This window comes from Electrona antarctica (genome assembly GCF_951216825.1).
Source record: "Electrona antarctica genome assembly, chromosome: 18".
Lineage (NCBI taxonomy): Eukaryota > Metazoa > Chordata > Actinopteri > Myctophiformes > Myctophidae > Electrona > Electrona antarctica.
Genome location: NC_136799.1, coordinates 45039941 through 45063344, shown reverse-complemented (window position 1 = coordinate 45063344; position 23404 = coordinate 45039941). Strand labels below are relative to the sequence as shown.

At 45.9% G+C, this 23404-nt stretch overlaps 1 protein-coding gene across 1 annotated transcript in view; it reads left to right on the top strand.

The window, feature by feature from the left end:
• Positions 1 to 916: 916 nt before the first annotated feature.
• syne3 (spectrin repeat containing, nuclear envelope family member 3) overlaps positions 917 to 23404 on the top strand; it is a 93553-nt gene continuing 71065 nt past the window's right edge. The window contains exons 1-4 of the mRNA XM_079527561.1: positions 917 to 971; positions 11470 to 11644; positions 17470 to 17642; positions 22499 to 22637. Coding sequence (XP_079383687.1) covers positions 11501 to 11644; positions 17470 to 17642; positions 22499 to 22637 — 456 coding nt within the window. The 5' untranslated portion in view covers positions 917 to 971; positions 11470 to 11500. The remainder of the gene's footprint in view (positions 972 to 11469; positions 11645 to 17469; positions 17643 to 22498; positions 22638 to 23404) is intronic.

Genomic DNA, 23404 nt, shown 5'->3' with positions numbered 1-23404 from the left:
CAGGATTTGCGTGCATTTGAGAGAGAGAGAGAGAGAGCTTTCTTGGGTACGGTCCCCTTAATTTAATTATTATTATTTATATTAATTATTATTTTAAAAGGAAAAATGTTCCTCTCTCTCATTACACATATGCCAGTGTTCCAGTGAATAGTGAACTTCACTGGCACAGTGAAGTTCACTGTGCCAATGTTGGCAGTTGGCAGGGGTTGGCAGTTGGCACCGGTTGGCACCCGTGCCCAAGGTTGCCTACCCCTCTAATCTACTGTATATTTGGACCTACTGGGGTTGGGTATCAGTCACATGACAGGAGGCGCCTTTTCCAGTTTGAATGGTGTGAGTGACGACGCTGCTGTGTGCTTCTTCAATCTGCCCCTCCCCTCCACACTAAACACTGCACATCCCATGCTCCAGAGGGACGGCCGCGCTCCCATTGGCTGCTAAGGGAGTTTCCCTGGCAACCGGCTGTCAGAATCAGAATCCTGTCTAATATATTATGTTGGTTTTGGACTGTCTGTCACACGAGGCGGTTTAGACGCTTTGTTGATTAACTTCTTTTTTTTTTTGCGCCGACGAAAATGAAAGCCTGGGGGTATACCGAGGCTAATTAACAATCAACAAACACAATTATTTCGAATATTTGCACGCACAAAAAAGAAAAAAAAATAGGTTTAACTGTAAATAGTATAAATACGATACAGTACTACAACAACAACAACAAACACTACGTATAGTCGCATATGAAAACAGTAAACGTGTGTGGGGCGAAGGGCTGAAGCACAGGATCAAATCCAGCGGTTGCCCCGGCAACCAACCAACTAACCAATCACGGCGAGGCGGTCCCTCCGGAGCATGGGGCGGTAGTGGCTATAGGGCCTGTGTTCACTTCCTGCGTTCTGTGATAACTTTACAGTACATTCAACAACCAACACGCCTCGCGTCAACTTCTGCTTCCACCACATGCACACATAAAGGTACGTTTTCACCCGCTACGGTCCGAATAGTCAATATTATACACGGTGGACTCGCATAGTAATTATGTTTTATATTATTTGTGTATTCATGCGGGGTATCTTCCCCCGTAGCCCTCTGTGTGTCCTTTAGAGTGTCTTTAATCTTAATCTTGGTAGGTTTATTGACATACTGGACCTTCCAGGTCTATTTTCTGCCGCAGCAGATTATAATAGAAGAGAGTCAGTCAGTCAGTCGGCTGGTAGTCTAGTCCAGATGTCTACGTGTCTTCAAGTATAAATAGGTCGTGGTGTCCTATTTCTGACGTTATTTGTCTTATAAATTATTACTAGGATGTGTGTGTGTGTGTGTGTGTGTGTGTGTGTGTGTGTGTGTGCGCGTGTGCGCGCGCGCGTGTGTGTGTGTGTGCGCGTGTGTGTGTGTATGCAAATGAGCATAGCTGTGTGTGTGTGTATACTTTGGGATCTGGAGAAAACGGCAGCTATACAGTGTCGTTGAGTCTCGCTGATTGATATGAATGTAAATTGATAACACGTGTGAATGTCATGCATGTGTAGCTGTCAAACAGATGGTGTGGAGGAGGAGAGGAGGGCCACTGATGCAAAGTTAATGTGATATTGTTGCAATTATGTCAACAAAATGACATCAATTAGTGGTTGTCTCATGTCATTTCAGGGACCCTCACATTAGCTGCAGACCCCCCCCCCCCCCCCCCCCCCCATCAGAACATTATGTTGTGACAGGGACCCCGCAGCCAATCCATAAAATGTTTTCAATACACATTCCACATGTGTCACATTTTATTCAAGATTTTTTAGCTTGTATGTAGACCGTAAAAAAAGAGGCGTATTGTCCGTATCAGCCGAGAACGTGGGAGTTTATCCCTAAGCCCCCTGTGAGTCTCTACACAGGGGTGCCCAAAAGGTAGATCACGATCTACCGGTAGATCACAAAGGCTGTGCAGGTAGATCACATGACATGCCCCTAAAGAGTATTTCATTTAAATATATTGAAGAAAAAACCCGAAAAAAATGTCCCATTCCAAGTGCATTTGTCTTATACTGTACAGAATGTAACACAAACTCTACTATTCCGAAGCCCCCTCAGGTACATATTTAAACTATTTTCAGCAATGGTATAATAATTGATTTGGTGGGTAGATCTTGCCGAGCTGGTCATTTTGAAAGTAGCTCTCAAGTCAAAAAGTGTGGGCACCCCTGCTCTACAGTGTCGAAGCACTCGGCCCTAGTGGTTGGAACGTGAACTGCAGGCGGACCTGTGGATTTATGACGAGGAAACCCTGTGCAGCTGGGGTTTAACATTGAGCGCTGGGTTGCACTTCCGCATTTGCCAACCAAAATTTGGTTGGCAAATGCGGAAGTAGAGCTTTCTTCCGGGTGCTTCCACTGAAATGAATAACGGGGGGGTGGGGCTATCGCTCTGGTTCAGTCTCTATCCTTTTATTCAGTGGTGTCATGGTGTTTTTTTTTTACTGGTACCACAGCGTTTTAACGATGTCACGTGCACGCACGCGTGTGCATGTGCGGATCACGGCATGCACACAGAACAGCTGATATAGCCTAAGCCTATTGTTAAATAGAGTGTGAAAGTCTTAGACACAAACACAAAAGTAGACTTAAAACAAACAAACATCTTTACTGCACACTAGCGAAACTAAAAAGTTTCCTTTGGACGAATGAATCTGTTCTTTGATGGAGGAGGAGGCATTCTTCTTGTGTACAGAACACCACACAGCAGCAGTAGCCTACTGGAGCCATAGCCTACTGCTGTAAGTGTGCATGCTTACCGTATAGGCTACGTGCGCTCAGGTAAACGGTTAAAGCTGTCCTGTTGTTATGCAAAGTTGTAGCCATTTGATTCGGAACGGTACTTGACAGGGTGTGAAAAAAGGGGGGCGCCAGTAAACCTAGACCACTGGGTACTTGGTGCGTCTTGGAAAGTCTGGTGATGCGAGGTTGATTAGGTGCGTCTTCTCTTGAATCTAGGGGGACGCGCACTAGCGTGCATGCACACGCACCGTTCCGTCCCTGTGTGCGTGCACGTCAAAAAATGACTGGTACCACCAGTCGAGCATGACACCAAGTGGGTGTCTCTATGGTTTATCCCCTTTACAATGCACTACTAGACCCCTGGATCTGGGGAGATGGAATGCTGACTTGGTGGAGCGCCACACCTACCATCAGCTCCCAGTACGTATGCACGACTCGGTGCATCCAAGCCGTGCCAATCATGCGCTGAGTTGGCGGTGCCTGCGATCTACCCACTACCAGATGCAACAGATGCATCTTATTAAACATATTGAAATAAAGCAATAAGCCACAAGAGGTCTCAGGTTATCGTGGATTTTATAATGGCTGAGAGGCGTAGGTAGACCCGACCGCGATAGCGGAGGGTTTTTCATGAACCCAAAATTGGTGTTTAGTATAAACATTTATGATATAAATGTTATCTATAGGCCTAAAGGATGCAATTCAGCTTGGTTGCTAAAAAGAAAATCATCATTCTTTAAGTAGCATGTGACGATTGTGACGTGTCAAATTAGGGGGTTTTCATGATTCTGAATCCATTCCAAGCATTAGTCCTGCACAAAAAACACTCCTTTGTCTAAAAGCGGCCATAGCCACTTGCCCAAATGTGATTTTTTTTTCTGCAAAACTAATGCTCGGAATGGATTCAGCATCATGTAAACCCCCTAGTTTGACATGCCACATGGTACTTAAAGCATAATGAAATTTAGATTTTTGTTTTGCCTTTATACAGGTTGTTAATGGTATGGTCACATTGTGCAAAAAATTGCTCAATGTTCAACTTTTAGCAACCTAGCTTAATCTCATCTTTCTAAGCCTATAGATGAGATTTGATACTAACCAATATTTCTGGGTCTAACATGGGACTTATGGGGGCTTCCAGTAGACTATTACTGCCTAGATTTCCTTATAGGTGCCATAATAATAATAATAATAATAATACAATCATACCCGTGTGAAGTGAGGGCGCTCTTATCGTCGTACATCATCTTATTCCTGGGACAAAAAATGGGTTACATACACTAAAAGCTGGACATAAAACCTGATATGTTTCATTTGATATGAATGTATATGCATGGGTTTGAGGAGATGTGTGGACCTTGATAACCCCAATATCAGAAGCGCATTTTGATGAAGAGTGTGTCACAGTTAAAATGTCTGAAGGCCTTCCGTACTCCTTTTTTTAATTTAACTCGTGAGCGTGTACATTTTGTAAGCGGCAGTTAGAGTTACAGACGGTTCCATTTAACACAGAGGATTTGATTCGCTTCTTTTAATACATCCGTGATCAGCTTTCTAGAGGGGAAACATTCCAGTAGTTTAAATGTGGAGAGAGAGAGAGAGAGAGAGAGACACCACAAGGAGAGTGTTGTGGTATGGGGAGGAATGAGTCACGCAGGAAAATGGCTCATTTTTGCCTACTGGGTTTGTCCTTTTTTCCTGAAGAAGGAGAAAATGGGGGGGGGGGGGGATGCCCTGTGCCACTATGCATTCATGCGTTGCCAACAAGGCCCCTCCCTCCCTCGTCCCTCCCACCTGACAGTTTTTATGTTGCATTTCTGAGCTCCAGTGAAGTCTTTTGTTTTCACTTGTTTTCAATGGTTTCTTCAGCTGTCTCCACACAGCAGTGGTTCTTAAACTTGTATTTGAAAGGCATAGAGTGTAACTTTGTCTTGTGTTTCGCTGTATTTTGGTACTTTGTTTTGGTACAATTAACAATATAGGCATTTAGCAGACACTTTGGCTTTTGACGGGTTGGCGAATTGGCATTTCTGTGTGGACTTTGCATGTCCCCTAGGCTAGGTAGGTAGGTACCCTCACATGTTCTCCCCGTGTCCCCCTAGGGACCCTCACATGTTCTCCCCGTGTCCCCTAGGGTAGGTACCCTCACATGTTCTCCCCGTGTCCTCCTAGGGTAGGTACCCTCACATGTTCTCCCTGTGTCCCCCTAGGGTAGGTACTCTCACATGTTCTCCTCCCCGTGTCCCCTAGGGTAGGTACTCTCACATGTTCTCCCCGTGTCCCCCTAGGGTAGGTACCCTCACATGTTCTCCCCGTGTCCCCCTAGGGACCCTCACATGTTCTCCCCGTGTCCCCTAGGGTAGGTACCCTCACATGTTCTCCCCGTGTCCCCTAGGGTAGGTACCCTCACAAAAAGCATGCAGTAATCCTGGTCTATAAACTACCTCCCCCTGGCCAGCCTGCCTGATGGAGGGTAAAGGAACTGGTCGGAATAACGTGTTCCTTCCACGCGCTACGTCCGGTTGAAAAGAAGCAGCTTGGACTCCTCATGCATAGAAGGAAGCATGAGGTCAATCCGCTGCTCTCCCCAGGTTGGCAGAGGAAGTGTAGCGCCCAGGATTACATTCGATAATTGACACTGGGTGACAAAAATGGGTTGGAAAAGAAAACTGCAACGATGTACAAGGACGACACTGCAGTGCATAAATATAACTCATAAATAACTCTGACAGTCAGAGGTTCCCATGATGTGTGTGGAACCCTGTGGCGTTCTTCATGTTGTCAGTTAACTTAAAATGATGTCACTCTCCTGCAAGTGTTCCTGTAACTAGTCGACTGCAAAACATGAGGGCGAAGTCGTCAGTGTGAGAAGAAAATTGCACCTGTGTTGTTTTGTTAGTCAGTCAAAACTCAGCCAAAAATAAATCCACTGGAAGCTTTTTCTTTTCCTTTTTTTTGGTAGTTTTTTGGTAGTTAAAAACCCCTTCTGGTGTTTTATGCATTATGTTCTACTTTAGCTATTGAAAAATAGGGCTTGTAGGTCTGCTATTTTTGAAAAATCGTGAAAATACGGCACAAATCTTTGAATATATATTCTTTCAGAGCGAACGTTTTCAACTCAAATCTTTGCTTCTGAGGGGTTCCTGGAATAACATATTTTCAGATGGGCATCGGTGGCCAATTACATATCACTTTTGGGGTCCTTGACATGAAATATTGAGCACCACTACTGATACAGAAACATGAGGTATTTCAGAAAACTGTCAGAATTTAGAAGACATTTTTTAAACGTCGACGTCAGGCCTAAATGGGTTAAGATATTGGGCTTTTTGCCTTTATTGATAGATTTACAGTAGCTTGACAGGAAAGGGGGATAGAGATGAGGGGGGGGGGACACACACGTAGAAAAGGTCGTCGGGACTCGAACCTGCGACACGCTGTCGGGCTGCATTACCAGCCTAGGTGCCAGCCTGGGATATTTAGATCGTGTCAAAGGTCACGAGCTCACTTAGACACAGGACACAGATTTTGACCAAGATTCAGTTTATCCCCTGAGCAAGCAGGCTGGCTCTATGACCGTAAATGACATATCATGTGATGTGATGTGAAATGACGTGGTATATCGGTACTCGTCCATACCAGCATTTTAAGCAGTATCTGCACTGCATCTTTTCCAATACTGGTATTCGTATCCGAATTCAGAAAGCCACGTTTAATGTCCTCCAACGTACTGTACTGCAGGGGTTCTCAACGTTTTTGGCCGGGGACCCCCGAAAATGCTTTGGCAACGTTTCGGGACCCCCGCCCCGCCCCCTCCCGCCCCCCAATATAAATTGACTGCTACAATAACCTTAAACCATTTTGGGCGGGAACCCCTTTTGGTGTTTTAAGCATTGTTATAATTTAGCTATTTAAAAATAGCAGATCTACAAGCTCATAGCGCGCCACCGAGTGGCGCGCTACGAGCTTGTAGGTCTGCTATTTTTGAAAAATCGTGAATTCTTTTTTTTAAAAGAAATCTTTTCTTTTTTTTTTTTTGAAAATAATTTGGGGACCCCCTAAAATAATTTGGCGACCCCCCGAGGGGTAGCTACCCACGGGTTGAGAACCCCTGCTGTACTGTACCCATAGTGAGACAGTAACTTCTCTTCACTGTCTGCATTGTGTGTGTGTGTGTGTGTGTGTGTGTGTGTGTGTGTGTTTTGTACACATTCCTTGTCGAGGGACAGAGGTTAGGTGTATGTAGGGCGGTATGTGTTTTTGTTCACACCTTCATACCTTCACGTCATTTCTCGGGGCTATACGGGGATGACTAGCCCATTTAGACCCCAGGACGATTCTACAAATCAAATGCCTTCTAAATCCTGACAGTTTGCTGAATGTTTCTATGTCAGTCGTTCTCAAACATGTCAAACACCCCCCCCCCCCCCCCCAAATATATATATATGTAATCGACCGCCGACGTCCATCTGAAAATATGTTGTTGTGTATGTGAATTGAGTTAAAAATGTTTGCCGTGAACGAATATATATTCAAAGTTTTGCACCACATGTTTGCGATTTTTCAAAAATAGCAGACCTGCAAGCTCGCTACGAGCTTGTAGATCTGCTATTTTTCAATAGCTAAAGTATATCATAATGCTTAAAACACCAAAAGGGGTTCCCGCCCAGAATGGGCTGGTCTACTCTATGCTACAATGCTGTGTGTTTACAACGGGCTTCCTTTGGCCTATAGAGCAGCGCTTCTCAAACATTCTCGTGTCAAGGACCGCAAAATGGATGGACGTACTGTATCTGGCTGTGGACTTCTCAAAAAAAAAAGCTTTGTGCCAGGGGACCGGTCCTGTTTGGTTAAAATGTTTAAAAAATATTCTGACATTTTCACAAATTTTCAAGAAGTCTTAAAGGTATATTCAGTGATTTCACTTAATTCCAATATCACTTATTTTTTCTTATTTTTTGGATAATCCTCCCTACTATAGAGTGTGCTGACCATATAAGGAGTTCCTCCCTGTCCCCAGTCAGCCCCTGGGGTCAAGAAACCCTAGTTTCGGTTTGGGCTTTGGGTGGCATACGACGAATTAGACCGTTCCTCACCCAGGAATCATCCCAGCTCCTAATCCAGACAACAGTCCTGTCAAAACTTGACTATTGTAACTCTCTCCTTACTGGCCTACCGGCATGTGCACTGAAGCCTCTCCAACTGATCCAAAATGCCGCAGCTCGCTTGGTCTTCAACCAGCCAAAATTCTCACATGTCTCCCCCCTGCTCCGCTCCCTGCACTGGCTCCCGGTCGCTGCCCGCACAGAATACAAAACTCTGATGTTGGCATTTAAAGCAACCAAAGGTATGGCTCCCCCATATCTTGCCAGCATGATTGAACCCTACAAACCCTCCCGCGCACTCAGATCAGCCAACGCAGGGAAGCTGGAAGTACCCTCACTAAAAACGCCGGGACAACGCTCCACACGTCCCAAACTCTTCTCCCTTCTGGCCCCAAAACTGTGGAATGCACTTCCCGTTGCAATCAGAACTGCAGCATCACTCCCGATCTTCCGCCGTAGTCTGAAAACCCACCTTTTCAGACTCCATCATGGCCCATAGCACTTACCCTACCCCCCTGACTCCATCATGGCCCATAGCACTTACCCTACCCCCCTTAGACAGCACTTCTTAGACTTATATAGCATTTGAAACAGACTTATAGCATGTCATGTAGACAGCACAATAAGTGCATTGTATGTAGTCATAGCACTTCATAGTATATAGTGTATAGTAGTCATAGCACTTCATAGTATATATGTACAGCATAGTATAGCATATATGTGTAGTTTATATGTATAGTGTCATTATATAGATATGTTCTAGTTATAGTTTATATGTATAGTGTCATTATATAGATATGTTCTAGTCACGTTCTTAGCTTACGCATGTTTCGCGATAAATGCTTTTTACATATGTGATGTATTCCCATGCTTTTGTTCTTGCTTATTGTAAGTCGCTCTGGATTAAGAGCGTCTGCTAAATGCCTAAATTGTAAATTGTAAATTGTGGCAAAGCCTTCATCCAATCAGGATGAGAGGGGCCTTCCTCCAATCATGATCGAGTGGGGCGGGCATTGGTGCACGTGCTGTTGGTCTGTTGTACTTCCCCCACTGTAGAGTGTGTGCATGTGCACATCTTGTTACCGGGTGGACCGGGTTTTTTTCCAAATCACCCAAATCACTGAATGCTCCTTTAAAACAAGATCTGCTATTTTTGAATAATATAAAATAGGGTTTAAGTGGCCAAACCCTGGGGGTCTCCGTTCGGAACCCACTTTTTGTTATTGCTTAATGTAAGTCGCTCTGGATTAAGAGCGTCTGCTAAATGCCTAAATTGTAAATTGTAAATTGACTAGCGGTGCCCACACTTTTTGGACTTGAGAGCTACTTTCAAATGACCAGCTCAACGAGATCTACCCACCAAAAGAATGATTTATTCCATTGCTGAAACCAGTTTAACAATGTACCTGAGGGGCTTTGGAATAGCAGCGCTGGCATGACATAGAAGACAAACACACTTGGAATGGGAAATATAGGGGGAAAATGGAATTGTTTTTTTTGTATATAACTTTGTAGTGCTATACTGACATTTGTGCTCAACATTCTTGAAAACAAAGTATTGCATTGATGGTTTGAGCTGACAGGCCCTTTTTGAAGTTAATGTTTTTTTCTTCTTCATATACTTAAAGGACCACTTCACCACTTTTCAACTTCTCTTCCTATAATTGGTCCTCACTAATGTTCATGATAAAATACCACCATTTTTTCCTACTCAGTCTGTGTCTCATAGGAAGGCTGTGGGCAGTTCAGAAACCCGTCCACCAGTGACATCATCGATGGTGAATCCAAGCTAATAGAAACGGCAGGCTTTCTTTTCCTGAAAAGTTGCAATGCAAAAGTTGAAGTCATCGTTCTCACGATAATACAAATCTAAATATATTTTAAAACAAATCTTGTTTAAAAATAAATCTGCCTAATGATGATTTCACTGGTGGACGGGTGTCCGAACTGCCCAAAGCCCTCCTATGAGACACAGACTGAGTAGGAAAAAATTGTGGTGTTTTATCATGAACATTAGTGAGGACCAATTATATGAAGAGATGTTGAAAAGTGGTGAAGTGGTCCTTTAAATTATATATATTTTTAGGGCCATGTCATCATTGTCATGTGGTCTACCTTTGTGTTCTACTGGTAGATCACAATCTACCTTTTGGGCACCCCTGCACTAGGGCCATGTCATCATTGTCATGTGGTCTACCTTTGTGGTCTACCTTTGTGATCTACTGGTAGATCACAATCTACCTTTTGGGCACCCCTGCACTAGGGCCATGTCTTCATTGTCATGTGGTCTACCTTTGTGATCTACTGGTAGATCACAATCTACCTTTTGGGCACCCCTGCACTAGAGAACCACTACATGTATTAAAAGTCATGCAGGGTTTCACACAGCCCGTAAAATCATCAATACTGTAGATAGGAAATGAGTATTGAAAATCATATTTTTGGGATCTTTGGGGGTGCAATTAACCACTTCAGCCCTATTGGGGCTACATTTTGGACATTTGAAAACTTAAAACGGGACATTCTGCAATTTCTGCATAATGAGTACTTTTTACTTTTGGCACTTTTAACCTTTTTCCCTTTTTTGGGGAAGCGACGCTGCCAAAATGCGTAGCCTACGTTAGTACGTTTATTCCGTTGTATAAATGCGTTTGATTCGATCTAGTGGAACGGCTACTCACATTAGCTTCGGATGACTATCTGTTGTTAGCGCCTTAGACCCTGGGCTGCGCCATCTTCATTAGTGCACGCTTTTAAGTCGCTTTAGTCTCCAAAAAAATGCCCCTCCTGGCCGGACATTTCTGGTCAAAACAACGCTTTTTGTACGGAGCCTGGTTGTCGTAGTAATGGCGCCGGCCAGTAGTTATCAAGCTCCAGGCAGACAATAACACACCATTATGGTTTTCTTGAAGGACCAGCAGTCCAGCACCCTATCTTTATCAACAGAATTTAGTAAAAAAAAACAGCTAGGGAGGAATTCTCCTTTAACACTTTCGGGGCTTTAAATTCATCCTCCTACCTAGGCTGCCCAGATTGTCTTATTACCTTTGGAACATAAGCTTTGATCCACGAAAATCCGGCGGAAAGTAGTCCCAAGGTTTGTTGTTAAAGAGAAAAACATGCCGCCATTACGATAATGAAACCAAAACAGCCTGCACAGCATGTTGTAGTCCAAACAAACCCCTGTTCACTTGCATTTAACTCATTTTCCCAGAAGCCCTAGCAGCCCAGAGCATGGCTTGATTTCCGGTTTCGCCGTCATGACGCGACGGCCTCGTCACCAGATCCGCGACAAATCCACCCTTTCTTTTTAACCCATTCTGGGCGGGAACCCCTTTTGTTGTTTTAAACATTATGTTTAGCTATTTAAAAATAGCAGATCTACAAGCTCATAGCATAGATGTTTTAAAATTTGAGGTCAGGCCTAAATGGGTTAATTATTAAAAAACAGCAAATTAAACACATTAAACAAATGGCGCGTTTAGCGTATTACGCAGCACCGACACATGGATTAGTTAGTGGGGAACACGGGTTACGCAGTAGTACTGTTAAGTAAAACATTCAAGTACTTTTTTTTTTAACCCCGTACACCTCCCCTTTACCAGGCCCACTGACGGTCGGTGAGGGCTCGTCATCATGACCCAGCGAGAGCGGCAGGAGTTCAGCGCCAGCTTGGCGGCGGCCCAGGCCTGGATGCAGGCCGTCCAGGAGCGCCTCCAGGCCAACGACAACACCCAGGGACCCCGGGACGCCCTGGAGGCCAGGCTGCGGGAGACCGAGGTGAGCGAGTGATCCTTCTGGCCTCTGTCCGTCCGTCATCAACCCGGCTGGCCCCAGCGTTATTCATAGTCTGGATTTTCGGGTGGTGAGGTGACCACCGAACTACAACATGACGTCACGAGCCGCGGTGAAGGGCGCTCTTCCGGCCCCAGCCCTTCTCTCGGTTTTTACTCACCACCGCTCAACGTTATTTCAGCTCCGGTGGTCACCTCACCACCGAAAATCCAGACTATGAATAACGCTCCAGTGTTCAGACAAATTGAGAGGGATACACGGATAGCTTAACCCAGTGGTTCCCAAACTTTTTCATGTCAAGTATACCCCCAAATTGACACTAATTAGCCCCGTGGACCCCCATTTGAAAAGATATGCCAGGCTCCCCCATAAGAGAAGAGTTTTACGGCTCTAGCAGTGATTCTCAACCCGTTTAATTTCAAGGACCCCCAGTTTGACATGCATATTAGTCTACAGACCCCCATTTAATGGCATATATCTCTGGGACCCCCAATTTATATTGGAAAATCAAAGTTAATTTAACTCAGTGTACAAATGGTTCCATTTGTACCCTCTCAGAGGTACAGACCTATAAGGGTCCATTTGGTTCCAAACTATCATTTAGCTGGGGACCCCCTGGAACTCCCTAAAGTACCCCTGGGGGTCCCCGGACCCCACTTTGGGAACCATTGGCTTAAACAAGAATGACACGTTGCAAGTTGCAGCCGTGGCGTTTTCTCGCCGCCTCTTGCCGCGACGGTGTGCTCTGACAGTACAGTACCCACAGAGTGGGAGGCCGTCACAGTCACACCAGTGTTGTTTTTGGCAGCAGATTTTGATTTCAGTTTCAGTCATAGGGCAGTATTATGCGTGTCTTAAGTACCAGGTCTTATTACTTAACTTAAGACCTGGAGGCGTGGTCAATGCTGTTTGGCCACTCAGAATAGCCAAATGGCATTGATCACGCCTCCAGGTCTTAAGTTAAGTAATAAGACCTGGTACTTAAGACACGCCTAATACTGCCCATAGTCTCTTAAATAGTTTTCATTTAGTTTCAGTCACATTTTAGTCACCTGGAATGTCTTAGTGTTGGTCTAGTTTTAGTCGACTAAATCTACAGTTGATTTAGTCGACTAAAATGTATTTTGGCGGGCCTTGATGCCGTCGTAATGACTGTTTTTGCCGTCTGTGTAATGACTGTTTTTACACAACGCGTCTCAGCGTTGTAGATCGGCTATTTTCAGCATGCAACCAACTTATACTGTATCTCTTGTCCACTGTATAGTCCCTTCCTAACATTTTAGTCTAGTTTTTATTGGTCCACAAAATTGTCAGTATATTTAGTCTTTAGTTTCAGTCATCACAGCTTAGTTTTCATGTAGTTTCCATTTAGTTTTCATCAGTGGAAAAAGGGTAGTCGACGAACATCTCTCGCCTTAGTTTCAGTCGACGCAATCAACACTGCGTCACGCCTCCAACCTCAGGCTCCTCGTTATGTGACAGCTGTGCGGTAGCAGAGAGGCTCCTACCCGCCGGCGTCTGGCAGAAACCTCTTATCGCCTGTGTGTGTGTGTGTGTGTGTGTGTGTGTGTGTGTGTGTGTGTGTGTGTGTGTGTGTGTGTGTGTGTGTGTGTGTGTGTGTGTTCTCTCCCCCCCCCCCCCCCCCCCCCCCCCCCCCCCCCGTAAATTAGCGTCCCTACTTGATCATAATGACAGTGTCACACGAAACCATCCAGCGTAGCGGATTCACGAGCTCGAAAGGAGGCACAAAGTGAGGAGTTTTGAGCGTGCTACTTTTGTATTGGAATCCTGAAAAGTAACGGTTTTGTTACATATGAGGTTTCCAGCCCACGGAGACGATATGACAGCTAATAGTAAAGAGAGGGCCTACCCAACTTGTCCGGTTGGTTTTTTATGGGTCTTAAGGGTGAGGCTGAGGTAAACTAGGGCAATATGATGATATTATATCCATATATAATCGTGATGCGAGGAGACTAGATATCTTCAGGGATTTGGGAGACGTGGCACAAGTGGTTTTATTTTCTTAAATTGAATCATTTGTGACTACATTTGACTGAGGGGCTGCCATTGGGTTTTTTTTTTCATGTTTTATGAAAGCAGGGAATCATGGCTTCAAATTGACATTGGTTGTTCAGTTCGACCCACCAGTTTTGGAGATATGGCTTATATGGAGTGATGTCTTGCAGAAAACAGGCTTGAAGGGTTCACTTCTGTGGTCTCTAACATTACACCTAGCTTTATTTATTTATTTATTTATTTATAAAGGAAGCTAGTAATAATAAAATTACTCGTGATTACAGATTTGGTTTGCTTTAAGCCACCTCTTAAGGTTACATTTGAATGTCAAATATTTGGAGGTCTCTCTTACTTCTGTAGGGAGACTGTTCCAGCTACATGTTTAAGCATTTCTTTCATATTTACATGTCGATTTCACCTCTGGCACTTACAGTATTCCAGACATGCTCTAGTATGTGAAGAGTGCTATTAACTCATTTTGAAAAAAACAAAACAAAAATCTTTTTCTCCCCTGGTGAATGAGTTTGCGCAATGGCAGGCTCTCAGTCAATTCTGGTCACATTTGTGCCATATTTTATACTTTCAGAAATTATATATTCTGATTTTGTCATTTTTGCCCTGCCCTAAAATAAAACACTGAGTTTGTGAAAAATGTTTTCTCAAGCAGGAGCCATCTCTGCTTTATGAAGCAGAAAAGACATGCATGTTTGGGTGGTTATTTTAATTCAACCGAGTTCTTTCAGGGGTAATGTGTTACAGCTCTGATATCAACATGTCGTTCTATTATCAGAAACCTCATATCTCCATATGTCAACCTTTTTGTATGTTTTAAAAAAAAAAAAAATGTATGCCTTAAATCACTCGTACAAGAACAGTCTCACACAATAAACAGATTGACAAGCTCACAACGCATTGTGATGCTTTGTGAGCTTGTAGATTTGATTTTTTCTGCAGAAGTCTATCAATAGGTTTTATGAACTAGTCCTTATACCCGTTCGAATATATGAACACCACAGACCTCACACACACACACACACGCTCGTGCGTGCGTGACCTGTCCGCGACCACGCATGTGCAGTGAAGCAACCACACATGCACAGTGAAGCAACCACACATGCGCAGTGAAGCAACCACGCATGCGCAGTGAAGCAACCACGCATGCGCAGTAAAGCAACCACGCATGCGCAGTAAAGCAACCGCGCATGCGCAGTGAAGCAACCACGCATGCGCAGTGAAGCAACCACGCATGCGCAGTGAAGCAACCGCGCATGCGCAGTGAAGCAACCACGCATGCGCAGTAAAGCAACCACGCATGCGCAGTAAAGCAACCACGCATGCGCAGTAAAGCAACCACGCATGCGCAGTAAAGCAACCGCGCATGCACAGTAAAGCAACCGCGCATGCACAGTAAAGCAACCGCGCAGTACAGCAACCACGCATGCGCAGTAAAGCAACCGCGCATGTGCAGTAAAGCAACCACGCATGCGCAGTGAAGCAACCACGCATGCGCAGTGAAGCAACCACACATGCGCAGTGAAGCAACCACACATGCGCAGTGAAGCAACCACACATGTGCAGTGAAGCAACCACGCATGCGCAGTAAAGCAACCGCGCATGCGCAGTGAAGCAACCACGCATGCGCAGTGAAGCAACCGCGCATGCGCAGTGAAGCAACCACGCATGCGCAGTAAAGCAACCACGCATGCGCAGTGAAGCAACCGCGCATGCGCAGTGAAGCAACCACGCATGCGCAGTGAAGCAACCGCGCATGCGCAGTGAAGCAACCGCGCATGCGCAGTGAAGCAACCACGCATGCGCAGTAAAGCAACCGCGCATGCGCAGTAAAGCAACCGCGCATGCGCAGTAAAGCAACCGCGCAGTACAGCAACCACGCATGCGCAGTAAAGCAACCGCGCATGCGCAGTAAAGCAACCACGCATGTGCAGTAAAGCAACCACGCATGCGCAGTGAAGCAACCACGCATGCGCAGTGAAGCAACCGCGCATGCGCAGTGAAGCAACCACACATGCGCAGTGAAGCAACCACGCATGCGCAGTAAAGCAACCGCGCATGCGCAGTAAAGCAACCGCGCATGCGCAGTAAAGCAACCGCGCATGCGCAGTAAAGCAACCGCGCATGCGCAGTAAAGCAACCACGCATGCGCAGTGAAGCAACCACACATGCGCAGTGAAGCAACCACACATGCGCAGTGAAGCAACCACGCATGTGCAGTGAAGCAACCGCGCATGCGCAGTGAAGCAACCACGCATGCGCAGTGAAGCAACCACACATGCGCAGTGAAGCAACCACACATGCGCAGTGAAGCAACCACACATGCGCAGTGAAGCAACCACACATGCGCAGTGAAGCAACCACGCATGCGCAGTGAAGCAACCACGCATGCGCAGTGAAGCAACCACGCATGCGCAGTGAAGCAACCACGCATGCGCAGTGAAGCAACCACACATGCGCAGTGAAGCAACCACACATGCGCAGTGAAGCAACCACACATGCGCAGTGAAGCAACCACACATGCGCAGTGAAGCAACCACGCATGCGCAGTAAAGCAACCGCGCAGTAAAGCAACCACGCAGTAAAGCAACCACGCATGTGCAGTAAAGCAACCGCGCAGTAAAGCAACCGCGCATGCGCAGTGAAGCAACCACGCATGCGCAGTAAAGCAACCGCACAGTAAAGCAACCGCGCAGTAAAGCAACCACGCATGCACAGTAAAGCAACCGCGCAGTAAAGCAACCACGCATGCGCAGTAAAGCAACCGCGCATGCGCAGTAAAGCAACCGCGCATGCGCAGTAAAGCAACCACGCATGCACAGTAAAGCAACCGCGCATGCACAGTAAAGCAACCGCGCATGCACAGTAAAGCAACCGCGCATGCACAGTAAAGCAACCGCGCATGCACAGTAAAGCAACCACGCATGCGCAGTAAAGCAACCGCGCATGTGCAGTAAAGCAACCACGCATGCGCAGTAAAGCAACCACGCATGTGCAGTAAAGCAACCACGCATGCGCAGTAAAGCAACCACGCATGCACAGTAAAGCAACCACGCATGCACAGTGAAGCAACCACGCATGCGCAAAAAGGGTGAAGCTGTGGCAACCACGCATGCACAGTAAGGGACCGGTGTAACTGGGAAAACGCAAATAAAGAGCGTTCAGTTTGTTAATTTGGAAAAAAGGTGCCCTGCTGCACAACATGATGGTCGATGTCTGTGTGCAAAATTCAGATGCGGGGGTGGCTCGCCCGGAACCGGGCCCAGCTGGGCATGTTCCTGGTGGTCTGGATGTTCCGGGGATGTTCCCTGGGACCCCCACATGGTAACTGTCACAGAGATTAAAATGGGGTGCATTTTGCATCCCAAAACGCAGTTTATAGTTAAGGGACGCACTAAAACAACGACCTCTGCATCCACGGGATGCACTATACTGTACTACTGTACTGTTTTGTATTCTAGTTTATTTTGCTATAGCTTTAGTTGTAATAATCATTTCTTCTTCTGTTTTCAACATTATAACCGCATATAAAATGAAATGGGAGTTAAATGCTGCAATTTGTAAAAATGGCAAAAATATGACTAACTTCGTTGAAGTGGGACTCATCTAAAAGACCATCCCTGCACCCTGGGACACATTATATTGAAAACCTATTCACAACACTGTGTCATTTCTCGACGGGTTCGGACGCGGGGCGGGCTCGCCGGGAACCGGGGGCCGGCACCCTGGCTGCGTTCCTGTGGGTCTGGAACTTCACACGGGTGTGATTTCTTTTCTTTTAGAAAATCCATGCGTCGGAGCACGAGGGCCACGTGAAGATGGACATGGTGCTGGTGGCGGCCGACGGCCTGATGCAGAGCGGAGACGAGGAGACCAGGACCACCACCCTGGCTCTGCTCAAAGAGCTCAAAGCCCAGTGGGAGGAGACCCAGACCTACATCATCCACTGCCACAGGTACGCACGAGGCAAACGGCGCTGAGCAGGCCTGGAATTTCATCCTTTTAGGGGCAAGGCCACTTGGCCTTAATGGTTAATGTGGTTAAACGCTAACGTGACATGGATGCGTTCCAGGTCTCAATGGGTTAAGTGTGGTCAACTTTTTGAGGGCACAAGGCCAAGTGCCAGGGCACGAAGGCCATCAATTAAAACAATGATGTTTTTTTGAAGGCGAACATTGGTTCAGAACAGTGATTCTTAAATAAATCACAGCTTTAAATAACAAAATATAAGTAGCTACTAAATATTGTAAACATGTCTGTAACATGGGGGGGTCCCAGTGCAGAGATGAAAATCATAATGAAATGGTTAATTTATATACATTTATTACATGGCTTGGTTGAATGCTTGATTCTGATTGGTCAATCGCTTAATTCAGCGGTGAGTTATCTCATGATAATGACCGCTCCGCTGTATAATGACCGCTGCCTAATCAAACCCTCTGAGCACCACCAGCTGCGCGGCTGCGCCCGCTTGATTTACTGCCGTTTCCAACATAACAGCCATGTAAACACACACACTACTGACACACAATGTAATTTACAGCTAAACATTGCTCTTAAAAATGTTTTTGAAAACATTTGAGCGAGAAATAGACGAAGCAGCTGGACCCGAAAATGGATTCTATTTGATCAACTCACTTCCTTGTTTTCCGACAGTGCTTCAGCCCTGCAGCTGGGCAGACGCAGCCAGCGCGAAGTTATGGAATACTTTTTTTGTTGTGTTTTGGATCAATGGATTAATTTATGTTAGTTAGCCATGTAATAAGCGGGATAATATCTGGCTAGGTGGTCATTGTCGGGATATAATTCACCTTCAGGGATTGTAACCACCTCGGCTTCGCCTCGGTGGTTAAACTCCCTGTCGGTGAATTATCTCCCGACAATGACCACCTAGCCAGATATTATCCCTTACTTAATTTGGGGGTCCTTGAAATTAAAATGGCTGAGGTTAAACTGAGTTAATTCACAGAAAATACAATGACGGACAGCATGAGCCTACATTCATTTATTTCTGTTCTGCCTTGTTTGTTTTAGTTCTGCTCACTGCACTACTATAGGCTATTATATTGTCACAACTGTGTGATATGTTCCTTGTTTTTAATTTGCCTCTATTGTTTATACTGTGTAAATGGTTCAGCACCTTGTAACTTTGTTTCGAAAGGTGCTTTATAAATGTACTTACTTACTTAACTTTTGAATGAGGGCTTGGTTTAGAAAAGCCTATATTTTGTGCTAAAGTAATATTAAGTGTAATGCTTAATTGCTTAAGTGTAATGCTTAATTGGGTCGTCCACTCACAGTTAACAGCCTTTGTATTGAGTTTGTGCTTGAAATGTACTGTAATTCTGCAAACTGTTAATACATTTTTCAATCAATCAATCAAAAAAATTGATTAACATATAAATGTAGATTTTAAGGCTAGACTGGCATATGGCATTGCAGAGGTTATAGTGACAGATGAGATCTCTCCATCAGTGATGTAAATAGGTTTTCAATGTAATGGGGTCCCGGGATGCACAGGTGGTCATTCAAATGAGTCCCAAAAAATTCTTATGAGTCCCAAAAAAAATCACACCTGTGTGAACTGAGTGGTGCAACTCCGTGAGGGGGTTCGCGGGGGGGGGGGGGGGGGGGGGGGGGAGTCCCCAGGAATGCGCCCAGAGGGCCGGGCCGGTTACCGTGTGGCGGGTCCCTCTACTGTACCCTCTACTGTACTGTACTGTCACTGTAATGTATTGGCACCCCCGAAAGCATCATATATACAGTTAATACGTGCGTGTGTGTTTGTGTGTGCGTTAGGTTGCGCACAGATGGTGAAAAACAACCATGCTTTTTTTGTGCTCATACCCAGACACACACATAGCTCCGTAAGGGAGTGGTTGCACCACTCAAAAATAATAATAAAACGTTTTTTTATAAAAAAAATATATATATAAAAATATCAAATAGGCCTATACAGTATATATTTTTATGTAGGCTAGTAGTATTAGCAAGCACAACTCATTAAGAAATACTAATAGTGGGCAACAGTGGATTTAACATAGCTTAATATACCAACCAAAAGTTGCAGTTGCAATTATTGTACTTAGCCAAAATGCAAATAGGGTTTGCCATTGTGGATGTAAAATAATTTATTTGGAAAAGTGGAACTTAGAAGTCACTTGAGTCCCTGTCTACAGGGAAGAATGGCAGCTGCAAAAAAGACAGATTCACAAGCGCGACGCGTTGAGAACCTGCAGATGCGCCTGTCTCTGCAGCGCCGTTTACAACGTGTTGAGAGCTTGTAGATCAACGTGAACGAACCCTGACACCAGCGCTGCAAAAACAAACGCGCTGAGAACCCGCAGATGCGCCCATCTCTGCAGCGCCGTTTGCAGCGCGTTGAGAGCTTGTAGATCTGTCTGTTTTTGCAGCGCTGGTGTCAGGATTCGTTCACGTTACAGGCGGACATGAAGTGAAGTTCAATCAGTGCGTTGAATCAGCAGCAGCAACAAGCTAATAGCCAACACCACCACCACCAATCTGTTAGCATAGCTTGTTGCTAACGATTTGTCACTTTTTCTTTTCTCTCTTTTATTATTTCCCCCCCCGACTTCACGGGTCGCACATTGGGTTGTGATGAGACCCGATGTTGCAGCCTGTGTGTGACCGAAAGAGTGCTAGACTTCCACGTAGAACAGTGTGTGACCGAAAGAGTGCTATACTTCCACGTAGAACAGTGTGTGACCGAGAGAGTGCCATAGAAAGTTGCGTCCACAGGATGCAGAGGCTGTTGGTTTATTGCGTCCCATAACTATAAAGTGCGTTTTGGGACGCAAAACGCACCCTATTTACATCACTGCTCCATTGTGGGGCTGCAGGACTGAGGACTCTGGAGATAAGTCAACAACGTGTGAAAAGCATTTGTACAATTGTGTGCTTATGAACATTTACCACGTTATGTCCCGCATTGATACAGAAATGAATGATTATTAAGCGAGCGACGCGTGGTGTACAGTTGAGCGCTGCTCTGGTGCTTGGCTAGCGTTTGGTTCGCGATATTAGCCGTGGCCAGCGTTGGCTGTTTAAACAATTTACTCTGTCAACTAACGTAGCAGACGATAGCGTGGTAAATGGTGGAGGAGTCCTGCAGTCTATGCTGTTGCGTGGTGTTATTTTGTGAGTTTATATCCATGAAGACGAGTCACGTTGGTCTTAAAACACAGGCTCTGTGTGATAATAATCTTGAAGCACCACCAGCCGGGCCGAGTGTCAGTGAGTTAGAGCGCGGAGGAGGAGGGAGGAGGCAAAGTAACGCAAAATAATCAAACCACTTGGCAAATGGCAACACAACTACACACAATACAAGTCTGCGCGAGGGAAGGGGGAAGGTTACCGTAATGACTGGAAAATTGCGCAGAGGAAAAAACGGTAAAATGAACTGCCTGTGGGCTCCGGTCGGGGCACATGGGCACCGCGGCCACTGTGGCCGTCTGGGCATATCATTTTTCGAGGGGGCACACGGCCAAAGAGAGGGGCAACGACGGCCATGGCCGCCATGAAATTCCTGCCCTGGCGCTGAGTCGTCTCAATCGAACTGTGTAACACTCGGCACGGAAACTCTCTCGCTTCAGCTCACTCGGGTGGTGCCTCGCTGTTTTCCGGCCACCAAAATAGCAGATCTACAAGCTCACAATGCGTTCCACTATGGCTCAATGCAATTGTTTTGCCATTTCCAGTTTTCCACTACAATATGGATGCAGGAGTTCAAAACGTGTATAAAAGCATAAAGGGCAAATGTTTGCGTGGAAAACATGGAAATGAAATTACACATTTTAATCACGGAAACGAAAAGACTTTCTTCCAATGAAATGAAGTCCTTTTTGAAGTGTTCTTGGTGACCTTTCTTCCTGCCGTGGGGCTCCTCAGGCAGGTGGTTCCATTAGTGGAGGAAGGCCCGAGGCAAAGACACGTCCAGCATGGTTTCCCGTCTTGAGGACTCCAGGCTGCACCACGGGCCTCGTTAGTCAGGGCTCCATGCGTAACTCCAGCTAAAACTAATCTCACCGCTGAGACCTTTGCTTCGCCGTCTGTGATTTGCAAGACGGCGTGAAAAGAGCAGAACAGTATAGCGCTCTCTTTCCTGAAACATTTAGTACAACGGAATTGTTATGATGTTTTAGGGGTTATCATTCTAAACCTATTATGTGAAATGGACCATTAAAAGTACTTTTTGTTATTTTAAGTACATGTCTGTCTGTCTGTCTGTCTGTCTGTCTGTCTGTCTGAGCACGAAACTAGCTTGGTTGGTTTCCTGCTGTTGTGCAGCCTAACACACATGCACGCACGCGCGCGCGCACACACACACATTAACTGTATATATGATGATTTTGGGTGTGACAGTACCGTACATACAGTATACAGTAGAGGGACCCCCCCCCCCCCCCCCAGACGGTAACCCTGTCATTTCTCAACCGTTTCGGACGCGGGGTGGCTCGCCGGAACCGGCTCGCCCCCCCCTGGGTGCATTCCTGGGGGTCTTGATGTTCCCGGGGACCCCCCCCCCCCCTCCCCCCCCAGAGACCCTCCAGGGACCCCCACGTGGTAACCCTGTCATTTCTCTGCCGTTTTGGACGCGGTGGCGGCTCGCCGGAACCGGGCCGGCACCCTGGCCGCGTTCCAGTGGGTCTGGAACTTCCCTGGGGACCCCCCCCCCCCCCCCCCCCCCCGGGGACCCCCACACATAATTGCACCACTCACTTCACACGGGTGTGATTTTTCCTTTTAATGTCTATGCTGCCCTAATGCTTGGTAAATGGGTTCCTTCCTCAGTCGCATCGAGTGGGTGTGGCTGCACTGGAGCGAGTACCTGAAGGCCTACGAGGAGTTTGAGCTGTGGCTGTGCAGGCTGCGGCGCCTCCTGGAGGCCGACGTGGAGCTGCAGCTGGGCGTGAAGGAGAAGCTGTGGCAGGTGGGCTAGTACTCCACTCCCCCCCCCCCCCCCCCCCCCCCCATTAACCCATTTAGGCCTGACGTCGAAATTTAAAAAAAAATCTTCTAAATCCTCCAGTTTTCTGAAATAAATATTTTCACGATTTTTCAAAAATAGCAGACCTACGAGCTCGTAGCGCGCCACTCAATTCAATGGAAACTATGCAATGGTGATTAAAACTAAGACTACATATATTGACAATTTCGTCAACAAATAAAAACTAGACTACATTTTAGGAAGGGACTAGTGGACAAGACATCCAGCATAAGTCATTTTACACTTGGTTGCATGCTGAAAATAGCCGATTTACAAGCTTTGTAGATCGGCCAAAATACATTTTAGTCGACTAAATCAACTGTAGATTTAGTCGACTCAGATCGTATGATATTTAGCCGACTAAAACTACACCAACACTAAAACATTCCAGGTGCCTAAAATGTGCCTAAATGTAAACTATTCCAGAGACTATTATACTAATTATATAGACTATTATATGACTAAAACTAAAATCTAAATTTGCTTGGCAAAATCAACACTAAACTCAAGTTGAATGCGCTCTTGCATTAACGTGTGTGTGTGTGTGTGTGTGTGTGTGTGTGTGTGTGTGTGTGTGTGTGTGTGTGTGTGTGTGTGTGTGTGTGTGTGTGTGTGTGTGTGTGTGTGTGTGTGTGTGTGTGTGTGTGTGTGTGTGTGTGTGTGTGTGTGTGTGTGTGTGTGTGTGTGTGTGTGTGTGTGTGTGTGTGTGG